The sequence below is a fragment of the Triturus cristatus genome, chromosome 7 (assembly GCF_964204655.1).
Source record: "Triturus cristatus chromosome 7, aTriCri1.1, whole genome shotgun sequence".
NCBI lineage: Eukaryota > Metazoa > Chordata > Amphibia > Caudata > Salamandridae > Triturus > Triturus cristatus.
In genome coordinates this window covers 1,760,558,961-1,760,580,030 of record NC_140590.1, presented here as the reverse complement: position 1 = coordinate 1,760,580,030, position 21,070 = coordinate 1,760,558,961, and the positions used below count along the sequence as shown (strand labels likewise).

General features: G+C 48.3%; 1 protein-coding gene across 5 annotated transcripts in view; it reads right to left on the bottom strand.

The window, feature by feature from the left end:
* Positions 1 to 3,365: 3,365 nt before the first annotated feature.
* The window catches only part of LOC146813014 (killer cell lectin-like receptor subfamily B member 1B allele A), a 699,061-nt gene continuing 681,356 nt past the window's right edge, over positions 3,366 to 21,070 (bottom strand). For 2 of the 5 annotated variants that reach the window (XM_085620040.1, XM_085620041.1), the window contains exon 7: positions 3,738 to 4,001. In XM_085620040.1, coding sequence (XP_085476166.1) covers positions 3,866 to 4,001 — 136 coding nt within the window. In that variant the 3' untranslated portion in view covers positions 3,738 to 3,865. Of the gene's footprint in view, positions 4,002 to 20,267; positions 20,482 to 21,070 lie in introns of those variants that run through there. The other 3 variants (XM_085620037.1, XM_085620038.1, XM_085620039.1) reach the window with 3 other exon arrangements.

Genomic DNA, 21,070 nt, shown 5'->3' with positions numbered 1-21,070 from the left:
ACATCCTCTGCGGCACCCTCATGAGCAGGCCCCCGGGCCATGGCCCCCATTCTCCAATGACATTGTAGACCTCATTGCACCCCAGGGTCTCCCATTCACCGACGACATCCAACTCGGTGAACTCAAGTTCCACCTGGACAACTCCAGTGACCAGAGCACCACCCCCTCCTGAGGAGGGTCACCGACATCAGATACAAGCAGCAAGTCACCTCAACAGGCCACATAGCAGGACACACGGTCAAGCAGGTCACCTTTGCCAGCGGGTTCATCAACTACAGCCACAACACCGGACTCTCCTGGACCGACCATCATTGGTAACATCACGTCTTCACCTTGCCGACCGGACACCACCGGCATCATCGCACCCCCTCGCAGCTGGATCAAGGCCAGCAAATAACATCTCATCAACGGCCTCCGCACCACACTCCACCAATGCTTCCAAACGATGACACCGCAGTGCGCAACCACCGGTGGATCTCCAACAGCGCTTAAATTCGGGCACCCCTCACGAACAGCACTGCGTCAGTACCTTCTGCCTGCCTGATGGCAGGCATGAGGGTGAGGCAGTGCCACAGGGATAGGCTGTCCCCATGCATTGCTGGAGTTGCATCATGGTTGTGATTCGACTGTAGCAATGCGTGACTTTAGCGCAGGCAGAGACGTCAGGATTCCTCACGTATCCGTCATTACTTGCGTCATGGAGCACTGTCCAGTGATTACAGCGCATGCATGCTGTTGCATGAAGGGCGTAGGGAGAAGTGTTGCAACGCTGTCTAGTCGCAGCGCAGCAACACTTTTCATGACTGGGGCACAGGTATGCGCACTATCTTATTGATTGTGCGCATTCCTGCACTGTAGTTTTGTCGCTGGCCAGCCCTGCAACATTGCTTGCAGCGCTGGCCAGCGCCAAAACCTACAGAGATATGGGCCCAAGTTTTATCAACATTTTTAAGACCAGAATTTCAAGGAGCCCCTTGATAATATGGAGTAGTGGTGTTTGTGTGCCTTCTTGCACGGGAACGCCTACTTTGCATGTAATTAGCGATAAATATCGCTAACATGCTTTGAGATGAAAAAATAGGCTGCTTTCGCCCAAACAATCACGCTAAGGCCCGTTTGCTGCAGCTTGCTAATAGTGTGATAAAATTATTGTCGCTTTAGCGGCAAAAAAATGCCGCTAAAGTGGCGATAGGCCCTTGATAATATGCCCCTATGTAGCTTGTTGTGTGTGGGCGTGGGACTGTAAGTCTACTTATGTCCCTTCTGTGAGGCTGACAAGCATCTGACCAAGACCACATACAAGGCACCAATGGAGGAGAAACAACATTTGGACCAACTGAAGCTGCAGAAACAACATTTCTACCAGTCTGTTAGTCATATATTCGGAGCTAAAGGTTGGCGCGTGCAGTCTGTGCAGACCAGCCCCAAGAGGGCAGATTCACAGGTAGCAATTAGATTCATTCCTGCCGGACTGGGGTCCAGTTTGCAGATTCACACCAGAAAACCTTTGTTAAAATACACTTTTAAGCCGTGATCTCAAAATCAGACTCACACATTATCCGGCCTCATTAGAAGGGCCCCAGTCACATATCCTGTAAGTTCACACCCCTACAATTAGCATTACTGGGGTCCCCTTAAATGTGTGGGTGCAGAATTAGCAGGTATTCTGAGAGGAACCCTAGAGTTCCACTGAGAAATGTGGAATTACTGTTTACATCTGTAATGCCAGGTGCAACACATCCAGTAATTCCTTATTCCTTCCGGCATTCCCCAAGGTGTTCAGCTCTTGAACATCTAAATAGTTTTACAGAAACAAGTGTCACGATCCGCGCTCGGGTGGCGCTGAGTGACGCATCTCCTCGACCCCTGGACTACGACCGAGCAACTCGGCGACCGCAAGAACTACATCCCCCAGAGCTCCCGGTAGTTCACGTCCCACGTGACAGTTCACGCTGCCGGAAACGTTGAAAAGCAGCCAATCCCGGAGAAGCAGTGCCGATGATTCTCTGAAGCCTTCGGTAACGCCAGACCCGAGAGGAAGGTCCTCCTCAGCGACTTGACCTCCAGACCACGAGAGACGCCGACCACGCCTCGACGCCTCCCTGTTCCTCGCTCGACAGCTTGTGAGTATTGACACAGGCAACGCCCAAGGATTTCCGGGCATCTCCACCTGGGGGTTCCGCTCCTCTGCTCCCGGCTCCTCCTGGAGCATTGAGTAGCAGCGCAACGCCCCAGGCAACGCCCAAGGATTTCCGGGCATCTCCACCTGGGGGTTTCGCTCCTCTGCTCCCGGCTCCACCTGGAGCATTGAGTTGCAGCGAAACACCGCAGGCAGGGCCCAAGGATTTCCGGGCCCCAGCATTCACACCGAATCGCGCTCCTCGGCTCGAGACCTTGCTGAGCCTAGAGTAGCAGCGCAGACTCTTGACACAATTCATCTCCACGACTCTGATCGCAACTGCTAGATTCCTTACAGCTCCGTGAGGTAACGGTGCTGGAGAACTTCGGGCGTTCAGACAAAAGGAGAAGACACCCCTCTCGTTCCTCCCCCGGAAAGAGACGACAGGTAAGAGAGTAACACCAAGGGGGAGCCTAGGGGCCGGGTGAAGGGAGCCATTACTCATTGTGTGTTTGTCTATTCACAGGTTCGCGCCCAGCCGTCCCTTTCCGGCCTTCCCTCGCTCACCTACCCCTTTCGTCCGAGTGTATTACACATCCGCCGGACTAGGGGCAGATGAGAGGTGGACCCCTTTAAGCTTCAGCGTCATCCTGAGGAGCGGAACCAGTGGGAACCCGACAACAAGACGCTTCCGCAGGGTCACAAGGTCACTGGACCCCCTGGTGATTCATAGTAAGGCCCGTGATGGGGAATTCACACACGGGCATAAACAGACGAATTGTAAGGCACCCGAGGCGCCATCTTCATTATTTTCTGTGTCACTTGCTATGTTTGTAGACCATGACTATGTGATAGAAATGTGGATTTTAAGAAATATGAATGATTAAGTAAATGTGTATAGATATTGATGTTTTTATTCACTTGTTTAAGCTAGGATTCCATTCACCTGGTCATGTATGTGACTGTTGGCACACAAACACACATCATATAAAAATACACGAAAGCTAGAAACATCTGGAGTTCCCCATTGGGAGATGAGGGTCCAATAATGGTACTTTCAAGACATGGGACATGTCAGCCTCGGAGAGGCACTATTGTATGCCTGGGTCTCCAGAGGACCTGAACTGTGATCACTGCACACACCTGAAGCCAATTCTTTGATTACCAGTTCATTGAACAGAAGCCAAATCCAGCCTGAGCGCAGGGTGACGTAGAAAGTCAGTCTTTTCAGACAGATTTCATCAAATTCAAGTCTCACCAAACAACACCTTTATTAACTGCACCCACCACTTCCAGGGATTTTTACATTGCTCAGGAGGTTACAAAGGATTTACTAGTATTTTGATACCCATGAGTTAACCACAAATCCTTCTGGGCTTTCCGTGATGCTAAAGTCATTGGGTATGATTCATAAAGGCAAATAAATGTACACTTTTGTGTGAGTTTACGATTGTTTGCTATTCACAAAGATATTTTACAGTTAGTATCTTTACGACAGAGTCTCTGCACATGAATATAGGGCGGTCCTATCTTTTTGTGTGCGTAGACTCCACAGTTGTAAAGATACTGGGCCCGATTCACAGAACTAACTTAAGACAAAATCCTAAACTTACTACCATTTTGGTATTCACAGAAGTCACTTACTTATTTTGGTAACTGTAAAATATCTTTGTAAATAGCAAACAATCGTAAACTTACACAAAAGTGTATGTTCACCTTTGTGAATCAGGGCTACTGGCTGTATATTTAAACCCTGGAGTTGCAGCTCTCCACTTCCTTCTGGCAGATCCAGTAGTAACTGTTGATGCATCGTGAGGATACTATGGACCCTCTGTTCACAACTCCACACCGGTCTCCATCAGCAGGGCCTGTGACATTAAACCTGTAGAAACAGGGACATTAAGGTGAGGCTGGGGCTGTCAATAACAATAAGAAAGACTTTTATTATAGAACATTGGACTGACAGACTTAAAATGTAAAGAATATTTTATTAACTCATTTTGTAACAAAAGCAGCCATCTGTATATGTTTCAAGATATCTAAAGATGGACACATGTTCCCCTAAACTGGGAGAACCCCCACAACTTCCTATACCCCTCCTCATACTTGCCACCCCCCTCTCTCTCTTACTCTACTTCCTCCCCACCTAGTTCATAAACCCATTTCATCCCTTTCCCCCTTCCACCTCTGCCCAACCCTCCTACACACTCCCCTGCACCCCAGACATGCATATATGCTGGCACCCTCTGTGTGGGTTACTGCCGCCACAAACTTCACCACCCCCTTTGAAGCCCCCTGGAGGTCTCACCCTTCCCTCCACGCCAGCGAATCATGGTCCTTCTCAGCCAGACACAACAAGATTTCCCCACACCGCCAGCACGCAACCCCCCATACATTTATTTATTTAACTCATTTATAAGGTGCACGAATCATCCCCAGGAGGATCTCTCGGCGCCCGAGAAGGAGGCAAATGTAAGAGGAGTATGATGTTCACTCGTTAGAATAGCCAGGTCTTGAGCATTTTTTTAAATTGTGGAAAGTTTGGGCTGGCACGAAGAGGTTCAGGGAGCTCATTCCAATGTTTGGGGGCCAGATAGGAAAATGCACGACCCCCCATTTTACTTTACTTATTCTCCTGCCACAGAGCAGGCTGCGATAACTGGATCTAAGTTGTCGCCCAGGTTGGTAGCGTTCAATTTTGTTAGTCAGATAGGCCGAACCCAGACCGTGCAGGGACTTAAAGACCAGGTAAAGTAACTTGAAGATGGCACGTTTCCTTACAGGAAGCCAGTGCAAGAGGCGCAGGAGAGGGAGGGAGGAAGTTCGTGCCGGTTTGTTAAGGGCCAGACGGGCTGCGGTATTCTGCACCACCTGCAGCTTAGATAGCAGGTCTTCCCTAATTCCTACCAGCAAGGAATTGCCATAATCAAGGCGACTGATAAGGAGCGACTGGATAAGGGTCTTTCTAGCGTTCAGAAGGATACAGGGAAAGATCTTTCTGAGTAACCGCATGGTCCCATAACAGGTACCTGCGAGGGTTTTACCTGATCTTCCATTGAAAACGTATTGTCTATTCTGACCCCTAAGTTCTTAGACCGGCCCCTGGGGGCAGGTGCTTCTCCTAATTCTGTCAGCCACCAGTCAGCACTCCACAGTTCTTCAGCCTTGCCAAACAACAAAATCTCCGTTTTAGAGGAGTTAAGTTGCAAAAAGTTCTTCCTCATCCAGATGGCAATACTCATCATACAGGTAATAAACTTAGTCTTGGTTTCTGCGGGGTTGTTCTCAATGTGTACTATCAATTGCGTATCATCAGCGTAGGAGATGGTTTCAAACCCGTGATTTCTAATGATAGAGGCCAAGGGAGTGACATAAAGATTGAACAGCGTGGGGCTCAAAATAGAACCCTGTGGGACCCCCTTGTCCACTGCAGTTGTAGGTGACACAAATGAGTCCAGCTGAACACATTGTGTTCTGTCGGACAAGTAACTCTGAATCCAGTCAAAGGCCGGGCCTCTGACACCAATCTCTCTAAGCCTGTTCAACAGGATACGATGAGAGATGGTGTCAAGCAGCACTAACATGACTGGAGAGTGTAGGAAGGTGGAATCTGACTATATGGTTGCCCCCACTTTTTTCCTGGTGTTTGAATGGTTTTTGACTAGTCTGGCTGGGATTCTGCTATCCAGGACCCCAGCCTATCTGCTTACTCCCTTAAATGATTGGTGTGCATATTAGATGCACTAGTGATTGGATACTGTGGTACCTTATGAGCCCCTAGTATATGGTACCTTATGTACCTAGGGCATTGGTACTTCACAGGCCTACCAGGGGCTGCAGCATGTATTATGCCACCCCTGGGAAGCATTCACAATCTGACACCACAGGCCTGCTACTGCAGCCTGTGTGAGGTAGTGTTAGCCCTCCTCACTGAGGTATAGGTTCCTATATCTCACCATACACACACATATAAACCTATCAGTCACCCCTCTAGCAGGCCCTAACAATCCTGAGGGCAGGGTGCTTGGTTTACTATGTGAGGGGGTGCTTCTGCCAGAGCAGGACCCCTCTGCAGCTAGCAGAGTCTATTCTATACTGCTGTTTGTGGATGCGGTTAAACCATATACTCTTAAGTGCATTATAACCTCACGGTAAATGCTAACTTTGGAATGACTGCATCAAAACATGTCGTGTTTGGTGTCAAACAACTTGGAATCCTACCCCCACACCAGTAACTGGTGTGGGAGTAGGATCCCACCCTTCTAGAGGGGACGACATGTACCCACTGTACTACACGGTAGAAATCTTTCAGAGCCCTGGCATCACAAAATGGATGCCACCAGCACAGACACCGGGCTGCCCTCCTGCTGCTGACCGAAACTTGCAGTGGAGGGAGCCCAACAAAGGGTTTCCTGTCAGAGGGAGGTGTCACCACCTCCCAGACAGGATTTAGTGTATTGGAGCTGGGTGGGTGCACTCTTAGAGTGCTTTGAAGTCCTGCACTGGGGGAGCAGTAGGCTCCTCTGTGCATATGCCAGCTCAAACCGGTTCAGGGGCTACTTGCCCCTGCTCTGGCGCGAAACTGGACAAAGGGAAGTGGGTGTAACCACCCACTACCCTGACCCTCCTAGAGGAGTGGTCATAGAGCTAGTCCCTCCCATCTTTTTACTATAAGATACCAAAGCTTGCCAATGCAACTTAGATTACACCTGGACGACGCTCTACAAAGAAGAATCCTGGCCCTTCGACGTTCCACTATCTCCGGAAGACTGAAGAATCTCCCTTGGAGTCAAGGAGTGACTCCCCCTGCTTGGCAGGCACCAAAACTCTTCTACAACGGTTGCAAACTTTACTGCTCCCGCCGCAGCCCGAAGTCCCTGCGTTCCCTGAAGCGGATTTCCTGACCTCTCGACGGCCATTTTGAGTCCCCAGCGAAGCTGTGGCATCTGGACCCCATGAGTGACGAGGAACAGCAATACCAGGGAACCATGCACTGATTTCGAGTGCAAGCCCTAATCTACGTCCAACGAAGTTGTGCTTAGGACCACTTGTTGTCCAAGTCCCTAGCAGGTCTAGTACCGAAATACAGCGGCCTACCCCATCCCGAGTGACCGTGGGCTGTTGTTAAACTTTTCCTGCAAAGGCGTCTTTGCAGTTGCTTGCCCGTTGGCTAGTAACTCACCTGAAGACTTCCACATCAACTTCAAGGGCTCGCCTGGTTACTCTGGGCCTGCCCTCACTTACCCTTGCTGGGTAAGTCCATCAGACCTTGCTGGTCTGCACCATTGCCAATCTTCACTCCACACAAGACTTGCGGCTGCCAAGGCTTGTTGGCTCCAATCCGGGTGCCGATACCGTCGACAGCTGCAGACGTTGTGGGACCTCCCGAATCCAGCTGCTGGTCATCGTCGAACCTTCTTGGACCTCGTGAGTGAAGAGACAAAACACCATCATCGACCTGAAGAGACGCGACAGCTGTGGTCATCCATCTTGCTGGCCACCGGTCACTGGCAAATGACTCTGAACTCTGTTCCCTCAATTTCTAGGTCCTCTGCAACTCCAATCCATCTTCGGATTCGAACGGACACCTCTCCAGTCGTCACAAGCAGCAAGTCTTCAGTGATCTCCATTGAAAACAGCATCGCGACCAGACACCAAAGGACACCTATGCACCCAGCTTCCCTGGGTGAGGTAACTCGTGCACTCCGTTGCCCAAGTGTGTGTTGGCTCTCGAAATACTTACCCTGTAAGTTGCTTGCCTGTTGACTTTTGCGAAGTGCCCTAAAACTGTAATTTACAAACCGCGAAATTTGCCATTGAAACGCATTGAAAACCCGCGTGTGTGTTTAGACACTGCACGCGTCTCCTGTGGGCTGATTACTTACCTGCTAACACTGCAGAAGTGAAGCCCCAGCGATTCCCAAGGCCCTAGGCCTCTTCATTTTGCAAGTCGAGTTTCTTACACCATTTTTTTAGTATATGGTCTGGTACGCCCCTAGGGCTACAGCCATATTTGTGCTTAATTTATTGAGAACTGTTGATCTTTTGAATGTTTACCTGGCTCTAATCTCATAAAGAGATTAGTAGAGTATATTTAGAAATAAATACATGTATATTTGATATATATACCTGTGTGGTGTCTTTTCATTTGGTAATTCAAGAGATTATAAGGTAAAACAAGCTGCTTTACATTCCTCAGAGACTTAGCCTGAAGGCTGCTCTCCACAGCTAACACTAGGATAGCTTTCTTTAAAAGGTTGTCTTTAAACCTATCTACCAAGAGTCGAATGGGACTGGTGCAAGTGGCCACTATAACTAGTGACCAGCATATGCCAGGCCAACTTCTCACAGAGAGTCCTTGTCCAGTGACATCCTGAGCGTATCCGTGACCTCTAGTAGAGCGGCCTCGGTGCTATAAGAGGCACGGAAGCCAGACTGGGATGGATCTAGTATTTTATTGTGTTCTAAATAACTGGAACGATGACGGTTAATTATTGTCTCCATGATTTTGGTACAACACGGAAGAAGAGAGATTGTCCTATAATTCTGTAGGTCCATAGGATCTGCTGAGGCCTTTTTAAGCAGAGGCTTAATACATGCGTTCTTCCATTTATGTGGGAAAGTCGCCATCGCTAATGAGATGTTACATATCTCTGCAAGTGAGTCCGCTATGGCCGAAGATAGTTCAGACATGACTGCAGGTGGTACCAGGGCGCCAACCTGTTCGCTAGTGAAGATAGGGAAGCATTCTAAAATCGGGGAACAGAGATTTTCCTGGAGGGGGGCTCCCTCATGAACATTCTCTTCATGCCAGAAGGAGTGATAAATTGTGTCAATTTTATTAGTGAAATGTATCGCTAGGTTGTTGCATAATTTCTGCGTCGACGACGGGAGTGGGTTATTTGCCCTTGGATTAGTAAATTACTTCAAGATGGCAAAGAGCTTGCGCGAGGAGTCCTTGGCTCCTATAATGCGAGAGCCTAAATAGGTTCTCCTAGCTACATTACAACCGTTTAGGTAAATTCTATGGGCCTCTCGGTAGCACCTTTCATCTTGACCAGATTTGGACTTTCTCCATTTCCTTTCTTTTGCCCTACACAGGGCCTTCTCCCTTCTAAGTATATCAGAATACCATGGTGCCGGGGCTGCCCTGGTCTGTATCTTTACCATCTTCAGCAGTGCAACAGAGTCAAGAGCCTCTTTAATAGGCCTTAAATATTTCTAAGGCCAGGTCACAGTTGTTGCAGTTCCTGAAGATGGGAGGGGTATAGACCCTGCTAAAGGCCGGGGCTGTCACCTTTTTCCAGCCTCTGCGAAACTGTTTACGCGGTTGCGAAATTCCGCAAAATTTTGAATGGGCCCAAGAAAAGCTCAAAACCGCGTGGTCCGTCCGGCCAACCCTATGTGGAGGTTCAACTGTTAATTCTGGGATGTTCGAGAAAATTGTAACCAATACATGGCCCGCCAAGTGAGTTGAACTGTCTACTCTGGAGGAGAGATCAAGAGATTCCATAGCTGCAAGCAGGCAGGCAGTCTGCATTAGCAAGTGCCTCCAAATGATGATTAAAGTCCCCTTCAAGTAAGAACTTATCAGTTTGCAGTGTGAAAGGGGCCAGCCTCTCTAAAAATGCTATACAAAAATCTCTCTTATTTCCTCCAGGAGGGTGATACACTAGGACTCCCGTCCATTCAATCTTAAGTCCTCGCTGTAATTTGAAAATCAGCAGCTCCAAGTTGGGGTTAGTGACAGAATCAAGGGTCTTAATGTGATAAGGGGGACGCATGGCAATCGCCAGCCCTCTACCCCTCTTTAAAGATCTGTCTAGGCGCACAACCAAGTAATCTACTGGGAATGCTATTGCCAGTGCCCGGGGTGGCATCGTTATTCAGCCATGTTTCGCTAAAGAGACAGATATCCGCTTTACGTCATCTAACAAATCCCAAATTTCGGCCACATGTCTTGGAATAGATCTAACATTGAGATAGAGCCCCTGAAAGGGTATTACTAACTCACCTGCAGACTGAGTCATTATCCTAGCAGACTCTCTTCCCCCTAAATATTTCCCCTTCGGGGTAGTCTGAAAGGTGCCTGACTTATGTTCCATGTACGTTGTTGACCAACTGTAGTGAGGGCAACTCCAGTCTGAGAGGCTCTCGACTGATTGAGGGACATTTCTCCCCCCCCAAAACAGGATGCCACAGATCCCCATTGCAACAAACTCTCTCTCGAATGGCACATCCTAGGCATAGGATATACCTGCTGGTGAACAGGCAGCATTTCCTGGCAGCCGGCAGCGAACTGAAATAAAAAACAAAAGAGGAATGGACGGCTGCCCACTCCACCCCATGACGGGGGTTGCTCATGTCCTCCCCCTGATCACCTCCAGAGGCGGGACACTTGGACCCTCCGCTCCTTCCCCTGACATTTGTTATCCGGAGGCCACCCAGCATAGGTTAGCTAGCACTTTCGACTCTAATGTGATATGCGCTATCTTCCTGTGCCCTTCCCCTCCAACCTCCTCCCCCCCCCATTTGCATTTAATGGTACTGTTTATTCCTTCTTGTACCCATGTTGTGCATTTTTGCTTCAATAAAAAACTGACGACACAAAAAACAAGCATTCGCATTGCAACAGGTCTCGCATTGCTGAAAGTTTGAGCTAATGGTGTTGTTAATATTAATGCAATGCCAATAGCTCAAACTTTCAGAAATGCAAGAGCTATTGCATTACAAAGCAAGCATGTCACTCGCGCATTAGCTTTTAACACCTAAAGCGAGAGTGTTGCGGTCCATTTGCAATGCATTACCTCTCTCATTACTGAAAGTATGAGCTATTTGCTTTGCATTATTATTAGCAATGCCAATAGCTCAAACTTTAAGATATGCGAGACGTATTGCATTGCAAATGTTTTTAATCCTATCTTGGTCCCGATCTGTTTAAGGTTTATGTGAACATATTATCCCATAGTATCACCATCGGATCCTTTCCCACCCCTCCAACATAACATATATGCAAATAAATAAATACACAACACATTTTTTTTGTTTGGGTAAAGTTGCTGCAGGTTTATTACATACACCGTTATGTAATAGGTGGGTTATCTTATGGACGATCCAAGGGCAGGCAACCAACTGGGCCGCCTGCCCGCCTGATGAGCCAGGCAGCACTGGGGCGAACCCCACCTGTACTGCCCTTACTGGTGATCCTCTTCCCGGATCACGTGACACTTAGTCCCATATTACTCACGCCCCTTTCAAGGCAGAGCGTAGCATAGCAAACCCCCGGTTGTTCAGGCCCACAACCGCCCAAAGGACTAACGGGGCGCCGACACGGTTTTCCAGGAACCTCACGTGAGGCTCCTAGGATTTGGCACCGGCACCCCCTATGGTGCAGCGCAGAGGTAACTTTCTGTAATGCCCTGCTTCCAGATCGCCCTGTAACTCCGCCACGGCTCTGGAGGTGGCCACCGTCGCTGCCAGAGCCCCCCACCAAACAGCTATGGTCTTACCTGCAACCTCTCATCTCTAGTGCCTAGAAGTCTAGAAGAAAGATATCCATCCCTACTGTTGATAGATGACCCCATCTATATCACAATAGCCCTTGAAGTTAGCCTGGATCAGCTAGTGTCTGCTGAACCAAAAGGCCCTTTTGGCCTATGAACTTGTGCCAAGACTATTCACCTCATGCGGGAAAGGTCCATGGCATTAAATGACTCAGCCCCGGGCCAACTCTGGGCGGGATGGTTTTCAGACACTATGGCTCACATCGCCCCATCTATTTGCTGATCTTACCCCGCTGCCGTACTTTAGCACCATGTGTGCCTGGACACTTGTGTCCCTCATCTATGGGACAGCAGCCCACTTGCTAGGTGACCACTCCCCCAACCCTTAACATTTGAACAGTCCCTTTGCCTTCTAAGTCATGACGCACAGAAATGTTTATAACTAGTATGTGACTTTAGCCCGCTCAGCTTCCTCAGTGGTGAAACCTCCTGGGCATACCAGCTGGAGATTCTGTCTGATTTAATACAGTGCGCCCTGTCTGCAATAAAGTGCCTAACACTAAGGATTGACTAAGTCCTACTTTACCCCCATCCTAGAATACTCCCAGATAGGGGGGTGGGGGTGGTTCACACTGCCCACCCTGAGCAGGCCCAGCGGTTGACCTGCTCGAGCCTGTGGCCATTCTGCTGAAAGCCCTGTGGGCCTGAGGGTGGGGGGGGAGTTCTACTAAACCTCAAGTCCTAGGCACTCAGGAAGCATCCCTCACTGCGGCAGGTGCCCTAAAGCATTTATTGTAAAACATTTGATGGGTAACAACCCGGTTTGCGCCCAACTTGATGTGCCATGCTGTGAGAAATTAGATACCCCACATATCTCTTCTCTATGAAGAGATGAAACAAACCGGCCAAAGCACAATGCATGGGCAGTGAGTGTGCCGACTGAGACACCACCAGCTCTGTGTGGCACAAACCCTAACGCAAAGCCTGCCAGTTTGTACATATCATTCTGTGATGACTAAGCCCTAATGATCCCCTTTCCCTGGATGATCACCAGTACGAGGGTACAGACTGATGGCCAAGTGCTGCGCCAGACAATAACATGTAGACATGTGTGTAAAACCCAGCCGTAGCCAAACAAAACCGCGAGAAGCAGTTTATCACCAAAATGTAAAGTCCAACAGAGTCCCTCCGCGCCCTCAGTACTTCCGCAACAGCCAGACAGGTCACCTGCGCGTATGCCAGGTGCCAAAACCAGAAAAAAGCAGCCCTTTTGAAAACGGATTGGCGGCGCACAATCCCCGCGTTGGGAGACAAAATTGACCTTGTTATACTGAGAACGAGGCACGTGCGGCACTCGAATGAGACAACGTGAGGCACTAGAATGAGACAATAACTATTCTTTGCAAATCAGAGCTTGAATTGGACTTTCCCACCATAGGGCTGGTCACCGACCTGCACCATTATCAAATGTGCCACCAGCACACAATGCGCCATCCACCTGTTGCTATGCAGATGTCCTCCCAATACATTGACATCGGCGACCTATCCCCGTTCTGCCTTTGTGGTCAACAAACCCTAACGCACCATGTGCCAGTTTGTGCATATCATTCTAGGGTGACTAAGCCCTAATGTGCTCCCTTCCCTGGATGATCACCAGTACGAGGGTACAGACTGATGACCAAGTGCTGCGCCAGCCAATATCACCTGAGTCAATGAAACCACTGCCAGGTGGCATGCCAAGCTAAGACCAATCAGAATTTGCCTGCCAGTGCGAGAGGACCAAGCATTCATCGCTTCTTAAGACATCACTGTCGATGGTAGGCACGCCCAGCCGGTGAGACTGGTTTTTTGCGGCTTCTGTCAGTGCCTCCGGACATATACTACAAAATCACACTAACATTTCAGATTCTAGACAACCTGTCACTTCTATCTGAAACTCGATAATCATTACAGAAAGCCAAGTGACTTAAAAAGAGGCACATCACAACCATGGAAACACCTGGATTTGAACATGTAACCTTTAGTTCAGAGTCAGATACCTTAACCATTAGGCCACTGTCTGCTGTAACAGCTCCACACGGTGCAAAGGCACTTTGCTATAAGAGGGAACCTCAAATACAGTGCTTTCTTTAACTGCCTTCGCATAATCTGCAGTCATGTGACCTTGGCTTGGCTCTCTGGAGCCACGTCGTGGTATTGAAACGCTATACATGAGCGCCTGTTAAATTCACCTATTCAGCACAACTTATCCTCATGCCCTCTCCAAATGAAAGCATGGCCGTCCATGGAACTGCGCAACGCTCGATAATCCATGTGCAGCCCCCCATACGCAAAGTTTAGCAGCCTGTGCGGAACCTTGGGCTGAGAAGTCAGCACCCTCACTGGCTCATAGCCTACTGAGGACCCGGCTTCGCTCTGCATCTGGTTGCTGCCACTCAGTTCGTAACCTGAACCACCAGCTGGGTGGTCTCCGAAAGTAACAAATAGGCGAGGAAAAGAGACAGATTCCGAACCTGTGCTCAACTAGCTCCAACATTTTCAGTGACACTAGTAAATCTTCACATGTCTGCTTGTAAAACAGTCCCTTTTTACTAAAAAGTGCAACGTGCTATTTGTTGACTCTTCACAGTTCTATCTAGCACACTCGAGCTGAAGGTATCGGAGCGCCTTACTTGAGCACCCCTTACATTGTACCTGGACTTACACACAGACAGGTTTACCGAATTAGGAGGGGCAGAGTCGCACTTCCAGTGCAAACACTCCCTGTGGATGCGGGCAGCGATCTCCTAGTGACCACCCCATCTGCTGCCCCACACACCAAGGTTGTTCACCACTGGCCCCTGCCAATGACCAATTCATGAGGGGAGTGCCTGCGATAAACCCGCAAGCGATATAGCCCACTGGTGTGCGCAGCACCACTTCTCTCGAAGGTGACATACCCTGGACCCACTGACACACCACGTCATCGCACGCTCCGAGTCGGTCCCACAAGCACTCCTGTGCAGCACCAACTTCTGCTGTTTTCTCACTTTTGGTGAAGTGGCGGGGGGGCGACCAACCCCTGTTCCCCCTACCTTCCCAATACCCGCACCGATGGGTGAATGTCCCTAACTGCAACTGCGGGTGCCAAATTCTCCATGCGGTGCTGGCAACCGTGTCAATAGGAACAGCTGTCCCGTACTCGAAGCACTCCGAGGATGCAGTGCATGCATACGCGGAAGCCAGAGTTCCCAGTGCTAGTACGGGACCCACCCACGCAAGAAATCTCCAACCCACCGCATGCTCAACCAGGCTCAGTGTGTGCTTGCAGCGCACGAATCACCATCAAAGTCCATGTGCCCGATCCCATGACACATAGGGACCATCCACCAGCGTGTCCCACCCAAGGCAGTGTAAAGAAATCCCTTGGGGGCCATACCGGACAAGTAAGCAGGGAAACAAGGAAACATGCTGGAGCATGGGCAACCAGTTTCACGCCAGGGATCGGGTAGCGCTATCCGCTGTGACAATGAATCATCGCCGCAACCTGCAGAAACAGTGCATCCTGCAATGGAAATTGCAGCAGCCTTCCTGAATGATTTAAACCTATGATGCATAAGGATGCTTCGACCACCTTTGGAATTGCCCACATTTAAGAATGGTCCTGTGATTTTCCGTTAGCCACCCACAGATTAGCCATCTCCATGTGCTTGCGAAGAACACAGTCCTTTATCAAATTGGTGCCAACCAAGTACAAGTTTCTTGTTATTCTTCTCAACCTGCGAGAGCAACACTAACACCATCGGTCGCACTACCGACCCACTGCGCTCCGCTTACTGACCCCGGTATGCCTCCCTGCAAAACATCACCATGCGCTGCTTGGGCCATGTGTTCCACACTTACAACATCACTAAAGGGTTTATTTTAATCGAAGCAGAACCCACTATATGCTAAGTGGTAGAGTCACCTATTATTTTCAGTAATATTAGTGAGCTGCTACTGTGTTACCGTATTGAAAACACGTCATCATCCCCGAATATTGCATGCAAACACATTTAGGAATTGGAAGAGTGTGTCCGTGCACTGTCAGTAAATTTTCTTAAAGTGGGCATGAAAGGGCTGGACTAATTCAAAGCTGTTCCAAACAGGGGCCCCCAAATAAGTTTCTACCAAGGGCAGCAGCTGATACTACCGCATGTGCTGTTGTGCACTAGTATGCACTACTGACTTCAAACCTTCAAAATGCTGTGTTAAACGCGCCAGAGCCCCCCACGAATCCTGAAGAAGGCTGTGCATTGGAGAAGGTCATGTTACACCTTTGTGACACTGGGCTGCCCAACGCCTTCAGCCAGACCGTGGGACAACAGGACCATGCATGCCGTGTAAATATGAAATGCCCCCAGCATTGAAACCATGTGTAAGGAACCGGGAGATGTCAGGTCAAGCTAACCCCAATCCTGCGAGGCAAGACCCAACACACAGCTGTGCCTAATTAACAACCCTCCCGCATCAGACACGACGGAAAGACAACAAGAACCTCGCACTCCATGCCTACCCCCGCAGATTAACAACACAAGTAAAGAACCAATGGCCTGAGCGGGGGCGTAGAGATAGTTATTGAACAGCCTTTTTGCTGTTTTATTCAGTGCTTTACATGACCGCCTGTTGCATTACAGACGGTACCGGGAGATTACGACAAGTCTCCAGCTCCCCAGCATTAAAGTCTGCTGCCCTAGCCGTCAGGCCAAACAAACGAGCAGTAGCAGAGCAGCAGTTTACATTCCACAAATCAGCTGTATATATATATCCCCGTTATAAAGTGAACTCAATCTAATCCCAAGGAACTAGGCCCTGGGTGAAATCCACGCTCCACTCACCCAGACCCTGCTGGGGGGAGAAAATGGGAATAAGGCACATTCCGGTACACTGCAGGCTCAGTCCACCTGACCCCAGACCGGGGCTCGCCTCTGCGGGAATGACAGGCCTCCTGTTGTACAAAGCTCGAATCCGTGCTTAGCATAGTGTGCGGGCCGACTTGTATTTTGCTGTTTCTGTCATTGCTTTTAGATATATGATACACGTAACATCATACCTACAACAGGTCAGCACTATTGGCTTTGTCAATGGTTGTTAGTTGCATAAGCTAAATAAGCAGTAACTATGGCTTGTATATAATATTAAGTTGCTGTGACCGGACCCGCTAGCATCACCCGCCTGGCACCCCGGGTTACCCACTGGGGTGGGGGGCACACCACCCGCTGCCACCTCTAACACGCCCAGCCGGAACCGTGGACTCGACGGTAGCACCCTCTACGGTAGCGCAGTATAGCCCACCTGCCCCTCTCCAAACCCTAGTCGCTGCAAATTGCTTGCGTGCTCCGTGTGGGGGGGAGGTGCCAACTGTCAGAACCTCAGGGGACCGTACCGCTCCTGCCGCCGCGGGGGCCAGCTCAATGCCATGGGTCACAGGCACCTCCACCTCCCCACTGGGGTTGGTGACAGTGTCCAGCGCCATTGCCTAAAAACAGTGAGATTTCTACCTCTCCCTTTGAGGGTGCCGCCTGAGCAGGCAGCCTCAGTGTCAGGAAATATGTGCTGCTTAAAACAGGCGCTCTTCTTCAAACAATGGCATACCATGAAAGACGTGCTAGTGAAAGCTCAATGACACTCTAATGCGAACTCCCTGGCTAAAAGCACAGACCCGTCCTTCAACCGGAGAAGACATGCGTTAAATAAACCCAGTACACGCTCCAAAACGTGCTACTGTTTGAGGGGAACATGCTGGTTGAAACCGCCTTCAGCTCTCAAAATAAGCCCGATCGCATCCCGACTGCCGCCTCATCTTTTTGAATCGGGTGACTCAGAAACCCCATGTGTGGCTGCCGAACGTGTCCAGTCTGAAGGATGAAGAGCCCGCCGACCCAGCACCCATGGAGAAACAAGGCGCATCAAATACACTTCGTGTCCGTAGACTCAGTACAGAAAATTAACGCATACCCGTTGTGCTACATCTTCAATTCCAGAAACACATTACACCACAGTGCCACCAATGCAGCAACAATAATCAGCTCCGGTGCCCTTTGGCAAGGGCTAAGACCACCAGTACAACTTAAGCGCTGCTAAATTACTGACAAGGCCAACGCAGTCCTTTGTCTACCCTCACTGCAAACTACAAACGCAAATTCATGAGGAGACGTTAACCCCTGCTGGGCCCATGTCACACGTTATCCACAGAGTCCGCAGCAGGGACTCCTACAAAGGTTGAGTGCTCACTCTGAAAACACTTCAGACCCGAACCTCCGGGGTGACGATCGCCCCCTCGGCTCACATTACCGAGCTTATCCAAAACATCCCGGACCCCGCACAGTGGTGCCATTTTGGGAACACGAAGGAAAACCCATTTGGCCATAAAATAAGGGACGTGCACTAAACGTTGAATGAGGCATGAATCCCACAACTCCCAAAATTCAAACCAGAAATATGAACAATGTACCGAGATCGGTCCAGCGTTACAATGGGGAAATAATCTAAAAACAGTTGCAGAAAGACCCTAACGATTGCTCGTGTGCCGCGTCGATTGTTCCTAAAATTACAACCCTGTAGGGCAGGCAAGAGGCTACACATTAGTATGCGCCTACTGCCATCTGGTGGCAGCGGTTAGTGTCTGGATAATGAAGGCAGTGCTGCAAAAGAAACTACCGTCAACTCAGTAATCGAATGGGATGAGCCTGGCTTCCTTGTTTCCCATCAACGGAAACTGACCCGGACGGCGCGTCCTATCCGACCGGACCCCCGTGCTCTTTCCGGTCCAAGTGCTCAACTCGCCTCAGGCCCGAACGCATGTATATATCTATATATTTTAAAAAAAGTATGCATTCATTCTATCACAACGCTAATCTTAGTTTACCACGATGTGTTTTCTCATTACATCATTCGCCTGTACTTTACACGAGTGATGAGATCCTTGACAATTAGGATTTTTTAAATTGTTGCGTTTTGTTTTAATTAACTTTCATTTCACATCTTAATTCCATATATCTATATCCTCCGAATTATTCTATACTTATAATATTCAGATTACGCCACTCGAAACAACTAATGCCTCAGCTACAAACTCACGCTGAGATCGTCAGTAGCTAGCGGCTGGGCTCTGGACTTGACCGTGTGCACGCAGTACTTGTGTCTATTTTAGACACAGCCCCAGAGGTGCTCTCACGGACTTCGAGACGCTGCGGCTGTCACTCTGGTTGCTTTCCGCCTGATTAAGGTAACAATACACTTCCTGATGGGACCACTCGATCGACCCTGTCTCTCCCCCTTTTTACCAGCCATACCCAATACAGATACATTGTTTATTTCCAGACTTGCATCCAATTAACTCGGTTACCAGATCAACAAGGCATTATTTGCCTTTGACACATGCGATGCTGCCCATAAATGATTTAATGAAAATTGGTGGGTAAGCCACCCTTGTTTTAATTGGCTTTTGTGTGAAACGATTTTAAGTGATTATCCTAATCTCAAGATGTGCAATTTAATTGCAGCATGTCCCTTTCCTGCAGCCTAAGAGGGGCCCATTCCATCCTTTTGATTGGAGCCACCAGCCCTTACACAAGTAGTCCGATTTCCCCACGCAATTACCAGTGGTGGGGTCAAAGTGAGCTACTGCACCACTATATGTTGTACCCAGAGCGTGTAAGACAAATATATTACTGATGGGTTTCGCTCAACCCCCGTATTAGATTGCTGTATATCCTGTCCTGATGAAGACTGCCCTGCAAGGTTCAAGTGGCCCTTCCAACCCTTAGGGGTCGAAACGTCGACTTTCCAATATCCATCTACCTGGACTGGATTTGTTTTCCACATCTAGATAACATAGGAACTCAATGGTGTATCTACCAAATTGAGGAAAAACTAATGACAATAAGTACCTCCAGTCAGTTCACATTCAAAACATCCTTGTGACTATTGTATATTTTGTAAATATTATTCTTCACGTGTAATTCTCAAACTCCTTCTCACCTACTCACAAGCACTTCTATTTACACTCTTTCCACTGGTTGTGGAGCAAATGTATGATATGAAATATTATAAATTGTAGTGATCGTTTCTCTTTATAAAGAATTTTGCAACTCAATTTGTTGAGGTGTATTTATAACATTAGGTACTAAGTATTAATTAATATAGATAATGAAAATAAAAGGCACGAAACTTATGACGATCAATGATTAGTATTTGAGATACCGCAGGCGGACACGGTAAAGTCATTGATAAGCAGGATGAAAACCAATGGTGCGCCTGGTCCAAATGGGATCCCGAATGCTGTTTTTAAAGCAAGAACAGACATATGGTCAAACTTCCTTACCAAAATGTTTGAAGACATCGTAAAAACCAAGCAGGTCCCAGAATCTTGGCAAGGCAACATAATATATCCGATTTATAAAAGTGGCCCGCCTGAAAATCCAGCGAACTATAGGCTAATTGCCCTAACGGATGTAGAGGCAAAAATGTTTGCAACATTATTACTTAAAGACCTAGAGGAATGGGCAACTACAAGGAAATTTATCCCAATTTTTCAAACTGGATTTCGTAGGGGACAATGTAGATTTTCCACAGCCTGATGAGCAGAAAATCTGGATTTTATTAAGGACACGGAGGCTAAGATTATGCAATCTCCTTTTATTGCCAGCTCACACAGCAGCAACAATAGAGAAGAATTTAGAACATTGAAAACATTCTGAACACTAATATAGTCCAGCGACAGACAGCCATCTTCCTTCTTTTATGTGCGCTGCGAACAAGGTAAATTCCAAAACAAAACTCTGGAGAGTAAAAGAACCAGTCAACAGGAGGAACCCTCCAAGAAGAATCTCCGTCATTCTGAAATAAAATATAAGATAGGTTAGTCCACCTGGGTGGGAAAAGAGGTGGGATAATCTTAGCCTCCGTGTCCTTAATAAAATCCAGATTTTCTGCTCATCAGGCTGTCGAAAATCTACATTTTATGGCACGACGCGGAGGCCAAGATTATGCAAATTCAAAGTGCATTCAACACATTATCAATTGCATTAGATGTAGGTTTAAAATAACAATTTTTAAACATGCTTTCATTAGACCAGTCGGCCGCCTTTAAGATATCTTGTAAACTTCCACCTAAGATAAAAGCTTTAGAGGCAGAAGCACCTCTAAGGGAGTCAGCCCCCAAAATAGAAGTGTTTACCCCTCCTTCATACATTACGTCCTTCACCCATCTAGCTAAGGTGGGGGAAGAAACGGGTTTATGAGGGCTTTTGTGAGAAATTAAAAGTTGAGGGACATTGTTCCTTAAAGTGCTGGTTCTTTTCTCATATTCTATTAGGCAATGAACCACGCACAATCTTGGATTTCCCAAAAAATAAGGGTAGAAGATGGTTGAGGAAAGGGTCTTAGTTCTTCTTTTAATGTAAAAACATACTCCTTCAGGTTGGTA